This window comes from Salvelinus sp. IW2-2015, unplaced genomic scaffold (genome assembly GCF_002910315.2).
Source record: "Salvelinus sp. IW2-2015 unplaced genomic scaffold, ASM291031v2 Un_scaffold1547, whole genome shotgun sequence".
NCBI lineage: Eukaryota > Metazoa > Chordata > Actinopteri > Salmoniformes > Salmonidae > Salvelinus > Salvelinus sp. IW2-2015.
The window spans coordinates 68,428-80,528 of NW_019942979.1; the positions used below are offsets into that span (position 1 = coordinate 68,428).

The following is a 12,101-nucleotide window of genomic DNA, read 5'->3' on the forward strand; positions in this document are numbered from 1 at the left end:
ACAACCAAAAGAAACTGCAAATGCATTCAATAAGTTTGTAGTCAGGAGTGTATCAGCATGCCCCAACCATAACACACAACCAAAACCACAGCCTATGTCAATACAACAAAGACAGGAACAAATATTCAATATACAGTACACTCATTGAAAAACAAATGCAAGCTCTAGATTTTTAAATGATCTGAAATAATCAACYGATTTACTCATCTATYCAAGGGCCAARCCAAAGCCCAGCTMAGCCTWGRTGGGACAAGCTCTGTCTAGGCATYACATACAGTTACATAGTGTCATAGACAATGTGTGTGAGAGAGAGATCGAGGAGGTCTGAACTGAGCTTACCTGCAGTCTGCAGAGAGACAGAGCCAGCCAGAGCCCACAGAGACAGCAGCAGCACAGAGTCCATCCTTCCAGCCTAGACCCTGGTTTCAGCCGTTATGAGGGAGGCACACTGGGAAACAGAACACTTTGGGGAGAGGGGAACAAAAGGGAAAAGGGGGGAGAGAGAGGGAGGGAGGGATAAGGTAACAGCCCGGGAACACACATCTGGTTTGCGTTGAGTGTTTAGAACACTGGAGAAAATTCCATTGGAAGAGACCTTTCACCCATTTATGTTGATAGAGCTGAGAGAAGGGGGTCAAGAGGTCAAACAGAGCAGCTGACATTACAGTCTCCCACTCACACACATACACAGAAACACACACACATACACACACACACCTGTAATCAACAGGGTCTACTGATCAAAAAGTTACAGGTTCTATTATTACTACCTGAGCCAGATCACACACACAAACACACACACACACACACAAACACACACACACACACACAATGATAAAGGTCCATAGACATCTTCTGATGTCATCTCTGTTGGACAGTTGTTTTTATTGAGTCACTTCAACAGTGTTACAATCAAAGAAAAACTATACCATTTTACAGTTACTACGATAGTCTTCTGTCTATATCCTCTTTTATATTTAAAGAAAATACATATTTTGATAATAATGGAAACATTATTGTCATATCTTCTTATCATATATTATATGAGTGTTTATATTATATGAGTATTTATATTATATTAGTATTTGTATGATATGAGTATTTATATTATATGAGTATTTATATTATATTAGTATTTGTTGTAAGGGGTGCGTAACTGGTGGCAGGGAAGTCAGACGCAGGAGAGCAGAACTAGGTAATAGCCGGAGCAGTTTAATTCCAAAACCAACGGCATCAAGAAAATAACAACTTGGGTACAAAACCCGACGCGCACCAGTCCACATGTGCACAAGCGCTTACAACAAACAATACCACACAAAGACATGGGGGAAACAGAGGATTAAATACACAACACGTAATGAGGGAATGAAAACCAGGTGTGTGGGAAAACAAGCCAAAACAAATGGAAAATGAAAAATGGATCTGCGATGGCTAGAAGACCGGTGACGTCGACCGCCGAACACCGCCCGAACAAGGAGAGGAACCGACTTCGGAAGAAGTCATGACATTTGTATTATATGAGTATTTGTATCATATTATTATTATTGTTATTATTATAACAAGTGACCACAAAGCACATCCATCCAAAACAATATGTGTTTAAGGGTGAAATATGATACATTTATGAATGATCTTGTTTTTATCTTTGGCCATAACCACAATGCCCCAGCACTGAACCATGCGTGTTTGGACTATCTGGCTTGATTACAGAAAGTTAGCTATGTGAAACTAAATGAAGTCTCATGGGGATGCTGTTTCACCACATGACATTGTTGAGTTTAGTTCAATCTGTCAGGGGGGCGACAGGACTTCCCATCAAGAATAAACAAGTTACAAGTTTCAAGTTTCACAGATGATTCGACACATGCACCGGATACTAACAGGTGTAAAACAGTACAGGGAACGTATTTCCCAACAGTGCAGTAATATCATTAATAAAGAAGTAAGATATAAGTTGAAGAAACACGAGAATGCAAATATATATATATATATATATATATATATATATACAGTGGGAGAGAACAAGTATTTGATACACTGCCGATTTTGCAGGTTCCTACTTACAAAGCATGTAGAGGTCTGTCATTTTTATCATAGGTACACTTCAACTGTGAGAGACGGAATCTAAAACAAAAATCCAGAAATCACATTGTATGATTTTTAAGTAATTAATTTGCATTTTATTGCATGACATAAGTATTTGATCACCTACCAACCAGTAAGAATTCGGCTCTCACAGACCTGTTAGTTTTTTCTTTAAGAAGCCCTCCTGTTTTCTCCACTCATTACCTGTATTAACTGCACCTGTTTGAACATCGTTCCTGTATAAAAGACACCTGTCCACACACTCAATCAAACAGACTCCAACCTCTCCACAATGGCCAAGACCAGAGAGCTGTGTAAGGACATCAGGGATAAATTGTAGACCTGTACAAGGCTGGGGGCACAGGACAATAGCCAAGCAGCTTGGTGAGAAGCGAACAACTGTTGGCACAATTATTAGAAAATGAAAGAAGTTCAAGATGACGGTCAATCACCCTCGGTCTGGGGCTCCATGCAAGATCTCACCTCGTGGGGGTCAATGATCATGAGGAATGTGAGGGATCAGCCCAGAACTACACGCAGGACCTGGTCAATGACCTGAAGAGAGCTGGACCACAGTCTCAAAGAAAACCATTAGTAACAACACTACGCCTCATGGATTAAAATCCTGCAGCGCACGCAAGGTCCCCCTGCTCAAGCCAGCGCCATGTCCAGGCCCGTCTGAAGTTTGCCAAAGTGACCATCTGGATGATCCAGAGGAGGAATGGGAGAAGGTCATGTGGTCTGATGAGACAAAAATAGAGCTTTTTGCTCTTAAACTCCACTCGCCGTGTTTGAGGAATAGAAGGATGAGTACAACCCCAAGAACACCATCCCAACCGTGAAGCATGGAGGTGGAAACATCATTCTTTGGGGATGTTTTCTGCAAAGGGACAGGACGGACTGCACGCGTATTGAGGGGAGGATGGATGGGGCCAATGTATCGCGAGATCTTGACCAACAAACCTCCTTCCCTCAGTAAGAGCATTGAAGATGGGTCGTGGCTGGGTCTTCCAGGCATGACAACGACCCGAAACACACAGCCAGGGCAAACTAAGGAGTGGCTCCGTAAGAAGCATCTCAAGTCCTGGAGTGGCCTAGCCAGTCTCCAGACCTGAACCCAATAGAAAATCTTTGGAGGGAGCCGAAAGTCCTATTGCCCAGCGACAGCCCCGAAACCTGAAGGATCTGCGAGAAGGTCTGTATGGAGAGTGGGGCCAAAATCCCTGCTGCAGTGTGTGCAAACCTGGTCAAGAACTACAGGAAACGTATGATCTTCTGTAATTGCAAACTAAGGTTTCTGTACCAAAATTCAGTCTGCTTTTCTGAGTTATCAAATACTTATGTCATGCAATTAAAATGCAAATTAATTACTTAAAAATCATACAATGTGAATTTTCTGGATTTTTGTTTTAGATTCCTTCTCTCACAGTTGAAGTGTACCTATGATAAAAATTACAGACCTCTACATGCTTTGTAAGTAGAAAACCTGCAAATGTGTCAGTGTATCAAATACTTGTTCTCCCCACTGTATATTATATAATATATATATATATATACAAGGATATTACAGTCAGTGCGAGCACCTTATTCAGTGTTGCAGGGTACTGGAGTGGTTGAGGTGGGTTTAAACTTAAAAGTGACTTGTAGCAGGATATACATGTAAACAGGGCTGAAAAGTGACTTGTAGCAGGATATACATGTAAACAGGGCTGAAATGTGACTGGTAGAGGATATACATGTAAACATGGTGAAAAGTACTGTAGCAGGATTACATTAACATGGCTGAAAAAGTGACTGGTTAGCAGGATATACATGTAAACAGGGCTGAAATGTGACTGGTAGAAGGATTATACATATAAACAGGCTGAAAAGTGACTGGTAGCAGAGTATAACATGTAAACAGGGCTGAAAAGTGACTGGTAGCAGGATATACATGTAAACAGGGCTGAAAAGTGACTGGTAGCAGGATATACATGTAACAGGGCTGAAAGTGGACTGGTAGAAGGATACATTTAAACAGGCTGAAAAGTGACTGTAGCAGGAATACATGTAAACAGGCTGGAAAGTGACTGGTAGCAGGATAACATGTAAACAGGGCTGAAGTGTGACTGGTAGCAGGATATACATGTAAACAGGGCTGAAAAGTGACTGGTAGAGGATATACATTAAACAGGGCTGAAAAGTGACTGGTAGCAGGATATACATGTAAACAGGGCTGAAAAGTGACTGTAGCAGGATATACATGTAAACAGGGCTGAAAAGTGACTGGTAGCAGGATATACATGTAAACAGGCTGAAAAGTGACTGGTAGCAGGATATACATGTAAACAGGGCTGAAAAGTGACTGGTAGCAGATATACATGTAAACAGGGCTGAAAAGTGACTGGTAGCAGGATATACATTAAACAGGGCTGAAAAGTGACTGGATAGCAGGATTACTGAAACAGGGCTGAAAAGTGACTGTAGCAGGATATCATGTAAACAGGGATGTAAAAGTGACTGGTAGCAGGATAACATGTAAACAGGGCTGAAAAGTGACTGGTAGCAGGATATCATGTAAACAGGGTGAAAAGTGACTTGTAGCAGGATATACATGTAAACAGGCTGAAAAGTGACTGGTAGAGGATATACATATAACAGGCTGAAAGTGACTGGTAGCAGGATATACATGTTAAACAGGGCTGAAAAGTGACTGTAGCAGGATATACATGTAAACAGGCTGAAAGTGACTGGTAGCAGAATATACATGTAAACAGGGCTGAAAGTGACTGTAGAGGATAATACATGTAAACAGGGCTGAAGTGACTGGTAGCAGGATATACATGTAAACAGGCTGGAAATGACTGGTAGCAGGATATACATGTAAACAGGGCTGGAAATGTGACTGGTAGAAGGATATACATTAAACAGGCTGAAAGTGACTGGTAGCAGATATACATGTAAACAGGCTGAAAAGTGACTGGTAGCAGGATATCATGTAAACAGGGCTGAAAAGTGACTGGTAGCAGATATACATGTAAACAGGCTGAAATGACTGTAGAGGATACATTAAACATGGCTGAAAAGTGACTGGTAGCAGGATATACATGTAAACAGGCTGAAAAGTGACTGGTAGCAGGATATACATGTAAACAGGGCTGAAGTGTGACTGGTAGCAGGAATACATGTAAACAGGGCTGAAAAGTGACTGGTAGAAATATACATTAAACAGGCTGAAAAGTGACTGGTAAGCAGGATATACATGTAAACAGGGCTGAAAGTGACTGGTAGCAGGATATACATGTAAACAGGGCTGAAAAGTGACTGTAGCAAGGATATACATGTAAACAGGGCTGAAAAGTGACTGGTAGCAGGATATACATGTAAACAGGCTGAAAGTGACTGGTAGCATGGATATACATGTAACAGGGCTTGAAAAGTGATGGTAGCAGGATATACATATAAACAGGGCTGAAAGTGACTGGTAGCAGGATATACATGTAAACAGGGCTGAAAAGTGACTGGTAGCAGGATATGCATGTAAACAGGGTGAAAAGTGACTGGTAGCAGGGATAGACATGTAAACAGGGCTGAAAAGTGACTGGTAGCAGGATATGCATGTAAACAGGATGAAAGTGACTGTAGAGGATGACACAGTGCAGCAGGAAGATAATGTAAACAGTGCTGGAAAAGTGACTGTAGAAGGATATACATATAACATGGCTGACAAGTGACTGGTAGCAGGATATACATGTAAACAGGCTGAAAAGTGACTGGTAGCAGGATATACATGTAAACAGGCTGAAGTTGGACTGGTAGCAGGATATACATGTAAACAGGGATGAAATGTGACTGGTAGAAGGATATACATGTAAACAGGGCTGAAGTGTGACTGGAGCAGGATATACATGTAAACAGGGATGAAATGTGACTGGTAGAAGATATACATATAAACATGGCTGAAAAGTGACTGGTAGCAGGATATACATGTAAACAGGGCTGAAAAGTGATTGGTAGAAGGATATACATATAAACATGGCTGAAAAGTGACTGGTAGCAGGATATACATGTAAACAGGGCTGAAAGTGACTGGTAGAAGGATATACATGTAAACAGGGCTGAAAAGTGACTGGTAGCAGGATATACATGTAAACAGGGCTGAAAAGTGACTGGTAGCAGGATATGCATGTAAACAGGGCTGAAGTGTGACTGGTAGCAGGATATACAATGTAAACAGGGATGAAATGTGACTGGTAGAAGGATATACATATAAACATGGCTGAAAAGTGACTGGTAGCAGGATATACATGTAAACAGGGCTGAAAAGTGACTGGTAGAAGGATATACATGTAAACAGGCTGAAAAGTGACTGGTAGCAGGATATACATGTAAACAGGGCTGAAAAGTGACTGGTAGCAGGATATGCATGTAAACAGGGCTGAAGTGTGACTGGTAGCAGGATATACATGTAAACAGGGATGAAATGTGACTGGTAGAAGGATATACATATAAACATGGCTGAAAAGTGACTGGTAGCAGGATATACATGTAACAGGGCTGAAAAGTGACTGGTAGCAGGATATACATGTAAACAAGGCTGAAAAGTGACTTGTTAGCATATAACATGTACACAGGGCTGAAAAGTGATTGGTACGCAGGGATATACATGTAAAACATGGCTTGAAAGTGAGACTGGTAGCAGGATATACATGTCTAAATACTAGGGAAACTGTGAAAGTGACCTGGTAGCAGGATATTACATGTAAACAGGGCTGAAATGTGACTGCGTAGCAGGATTATTACATGTAAACAGGGCTGAAAAGTGACTGGTAGCAGGATATACATGTAAACAGGGCTGAAAAGTGACTGGTAGCAGGATATGCATGTAAACATGGCTGAAATGTGACTGGTATCAAGATATACATGTAAACAGGGCTGAAAAGTGACTGGTAGCATGATATACATGTAGACAGGGTTGAAAGGTGACTGGTAACAGGATAAATAGATAAATACTAATGTTAATGTCAATCAATAACCAATGAACAGCAGCATAATGGTAGTAATACATCTAATCAATAATAATTTTAGCAGCAGTGTAGGTGTGTAGTTGTTAGACATTTAACAGTCTTATGGCCAGGGGGTAGAAGCTGTTTAGGAGTCTGTTGGTCTGGGCCTTGATGCACTGGTACCATCTGCCAGACCTGAGCATGGAGAACAGCCCATGTCTCAGGTGGCTGGAGTCTTTGACCATTTTTGGGGCTTTTCTCAGACAGATAGTGTACGTCCTGGATGGCTGGGAGCTCGCCCCCAGTGACGTGTTGGGCCGTCTGCACCACCCTCTGTAGGGCCTTCTGGTTGARGGCGGTGCAGTTGCCATACCAGACGGTTCTACAACCAGTTAGAATGCTCTCGATGGTGCAGCTGTAAAAGWTCCTTGTGATCTGAGGGGCCATGCCAAATCCTTTCAGCCTCCTGAGGGAGAATAGGCACTGCAGTGTTAAGTCCTCAGTGATGTGGACAAAGAGGAACTTGAAGCTCTTGACCCTGTCCACTACAGCCCTGTTGATGTGGGTGGCCCCCCTGTTTCCTATAGTCCACGAACAACTCCTTGGTCTTGCTGATGTTGAGGGAGAGGTTGTTGTCCTGGCAGCGTGTCCTGACGGTCAGTGTGGCGGAGGTGTTGTTACGTACCTTCATCCCCTGAGGGTGGCCCGTCAGGAATTCCAGGAGCCAGTTGCAGAGGGAGGTGTTCAGTCCCAGGGACCAAAGTTTGGTGACGAGGGCACTATGGTGTTGAACACTAAGCTGTTGTCGATTAACACCCAGGTGGGAGAGGGCAGTGTGGAGTACACCTGAAATTGCATCGTCGGTAGTACTGTTGAGGCGGTATGCAAATTGGAGTGGGTCTGTAGGTTGACTGGGATGATGGAGTTAATGTGTGCCATGATCAGCCTTTCAAAGCACTTTATGATTACAAACAATGCCATTAACAATGATCAATAGTTGCTTTAAGCCACAAACATCTAGTTCATGGAGTTCCACCTAAAAACACAACCACCCACACCCATACACACACCCATACACACACCACACCCACACCCACACCCACACCCATACACACACACACATCCATACACACACACACACCCACCCACCCACCCACACACCCACCCACCCATACACACACACCCACACCCACCCACCCACCCACCCACCCACCCACACACACACACACCACACACACACACACACACACACACACACACACACACACACACACAACACACACCACACACACACACACACACACAACACCACACACACACACACACACCACACACCCACCACCCACCCACCACACACACACAACACACACACACCCACCCACCCACACCCACCACACACCACCACCCACCCCACACACCACCCACCCACACACACATATATACATGCACACACACATACTTAAATATTAGCTCAAATAAATATAAAGAGAGGACATCAAACTATTGCTAAAGAGTAGTACCACTACCAGTGACTTTGCTGATAAATACTTTGTTGAGGGAAAATGTACATGATACGATTGTGATGTGTTGTTGTCTCACCTAGCCACACTACATGACCAAAAGTATGTGGACAATTGCCTCGAAAAACGTCTCATTCCAAAATCACGGGCATTAATATGGAGTTGGTCCCCCCTTTGCTGCTATAACAGACTCCACTCTCTTCTGGGAAGGCTTTCCACTAGATATTGGAACATTGCTGTGGAGACTTGCTTCCATTCAACCACAAGAGTATTAGTGAGGTCGGACACTGATGTTGGGAGATTATGCCTGGCTCACAGTCGGCGTTCTAATTCATCCCAACTGTGTTCGATGGGGTTGAGGTTAGGGCTGTGCAGGCCAGTCAAGTTCTTCCACACCGATCTCGACAAACCATTTCTGTATGGACCTCGCTTTGTGCGGGATCCTGAGTGGCGCAGCAATCTAAGGCGCTGCATCGCAGTGCTAGAGGCTTCACTACAGACCCGGGTTTGATCCCGTGTTGTAACACAACTGGCCGTGATCTGGAGTCCCATAGGGCGGCACACAATTGGCACAGCGTCGTCCGGGTTAGGGGAGGGTTTGGCCGGGGTAGGCCGTCATTGTAAATAAGAATATGTTCTTAACTGACTTGCCTAGGTAAATAAAGGTTAAATAAATACATACAAAAATTGTGCACAGGGGCAGTGTCTTGCTGAAACAGGAAAGGGCCTTCCCCAAACAGTTGCCACAAAGTTGGAAGTCTAGAATGTCATTGTATGCTGTAGCGTTAAGATTTCCCTTCAATGGAACTAAGGGGCCTAGCCCAAACCATGAAAAACTGCCCAGACCATTTTTCCTCCACCAGACTTTACAATTGGCACTATGCATTGGGGCAGGTAGAGTTTTCCTGGCATCCGCCAAACCCAGATTCGTCCGTCGGACTGCCAGATGGTGAAGCGTGATTCATCACTCCAGAAAACACGTTTGCACTGGTTGTGTGCGGCTGCTTGGCCATGGAAACCCATTTCATGAAGCTCCCAGCGAAGTTGTTGTGCTGAAATTGCTTCCAGAGGCAGTTTGGAACTCGGTAGTGCGTTGCAACCGAGGACAGACTATTTTTACGCGTTACGTGCTTCAGCACTTGGCAGTCCCATTCTGTGAGCTTGTGTGGCCTACCACTTCACGGCTGAGCTGTTGTTGCTCCTAGACGTTTCCACTTCACAGTAACAGCACTTACAATTGACCGTGGCAGCCCTCAGCCCCCAGAAATTTGATGAACTGACTTATTGGAAGGGTGGCACCCTATGACGGTGCCACGCTGAAAGCCACTGAGCTCCTCAGTAAGGCCATTCAACTGCCAATGTCTGTCTATGTGCTCGATTTTATACACCTGTCAGCAACGGTGTGGCTGAAATAGCCAAATCCACCAATTTGAATGGATGTCCACATACTTTTGTGTATATAGTGTATCTTAAGATGAATGCACTAATTGTAAGTCCCTCTGAATAAGAGCGTCTGCTAAATAACAAAAATGTAAATGTAAAACGTGAGTAAATATAAAGAAAACAGAGAAGCAGTAAATAAGAACAATCTTTTATTTGTGTTTTCGGGGAAAGTTTGACTACATCCCCCATTGCCAGCACTGAGTGGGCTGGAACAGTGGACACCACCGGTGCAGATGGGTAGTTGTAGTTCAATAAAAGTCACTATATGAGTTATCATCATCCACGTCAGGGAGATCAGGAACAACATCCAGTTGGGAGAGCATACATACAGTCACTGAGGTGAAAATAGGCTGCAGAAAACCAAGAGGAAAACTGTGGCTAGAGTGCATAGTCCATACACAACTAGAGAACTGAACAGACGTGTACAGTCAGAAGTGCATGGGATTCTACCGCTGTTGTTCTCCAGGTATGAGATGAGCCAGCGAGATTGTGGAATCCATGATCAACAGAGAAACCAAGATGGCCGCCTTCCTCTGGGAACTGTGTTTCAGAGAAGTCCGGATAGAAACTGTACGTAGGGGTTATGAACAAACGAGCGGCCCTCGAGGGACCAAAACAGGATGTACATGGTGCAGGGCAGGAAGTGACATAAAAACAAGGATGCATTTCTGAATAGTCTCTCTGTGAGGATAGCTTGAGATCAAAGATGCTTCAATACGAAACAAATCATGTTCATCCAAAGAAATAAAATCATTCAATTATATATAACAGCAACAATAAAGGGGGGTAACAATCATCATAATCATAATAATAGTAATGGTAGTTATTTATAACATGGTCGTTGAGGAAAATAAGCACTACCACTGGGTTGACTGGGCCCTTTCTCTCCCCTGGGTTTAGTGAGTCGGTAGTGAAACATGACACTATGTGGATACTAAGACGATGCTCAACAACACAGAAATGCCGGAAAACTAACAGAAAKTATCAACAACCTTAATAAATCAACATTTWAAATTTTGGCTTTTTTATTAGTCCCAGAAATCTGAGAATTTAACACCATTCCGATCGATGGGGAGAGTAATAATAGCATAATCTCGAATGATAACCTATTCCCTATGTATATGGGAGAATAGGGTCACATTTGATATGACACCCTACCACAAACCCCATCTCCTGGAATACATTTGCATATACGCAGTCATACACACATCTCATCTCTGCAACATTCACACTTAGCATATACCTATGTAAAATACACAAACTGGTATATTTAATATAGACAATATTTATCTTCTACCAATAATAAGAATGCTAACTAAAATCATGAATATTGTACAGTAACACAAGTGTGCTTTTTCCTGGGTAGTTGGTGGACTATTTAGGAGGATGTGAAGACATTGTGGTATTATGTATACAATCTACAACCACAGAGACCGGTTGTTAGGATCGGTTAAAGGTAAAAGTAGCCTTTTTTGTGATTGGTTGTAAGCGACATTAACCATGTTGTAATTGGGTCAATTCGATATAAAAAACATAGGAAGGAAGAAAACATCACAATGCAGAGAGAAGATCAAAACGGTCCACTGTAACCAGAACAACTAAATAATCCTACCAACCCAGCTWRGGMAAKATATTCTATATCAGTTAGAACTGACAGCAATCTAAAAGGACAAAAAGTGACAGAAAGAGAGCGARAGAGAGAGATGGCCAAGGGCTCAGCAATATGAGTTCATAGTATACATAATAAAAACTAACAGTCGCCCCATCCATTAGCTGTAGTGTGATTGAATGCCCTGCTAGTCTTGGGGTCACATAATACAATTCTCTATATGACAGAGGAGATAGTGCAGCTATAATCAAACGTAAGAGCTGTTGCACCAAAGCCCAGACATCCAGACAACTACTAAACAGTCCAAACTGTTAGTAAAGGTTGCAAAAGTTGTAACAATATGAAGGACTTGTTATTTACAAACACAGGACAAGTGCTGAAGATTGTGCTGGGTTAATAGTGTTTCTCCCATTTCTCTCTCGCTCTCTCTCTCTTTCACTTTCCTACCATTTCAGCCCA

The 12,101-nt window shown here is 42.9% G+C and overlaps 1 protein-coding gene across 1 annotated transcript in view; it reads right to left on the reverse strand.

Moving 5' to 3' along the window:
* Positions 1-508, reverse strand: part of ntd5 (ntl-dependent gene 5) — a 26,623-nt gene extending 26,115 nt beyond the window's left edge. The window contains 1 exon segment of the mRNA XM_070439304.1: positions 340-508. Coding sequence (XP_070295405.1) covers positions 340-403 — 64 coding nt within the window. The 5' untranslated portion in view covers positions 404-508.
* Positions 509-12,101: the final 11,593 nt, after the last annotated feature.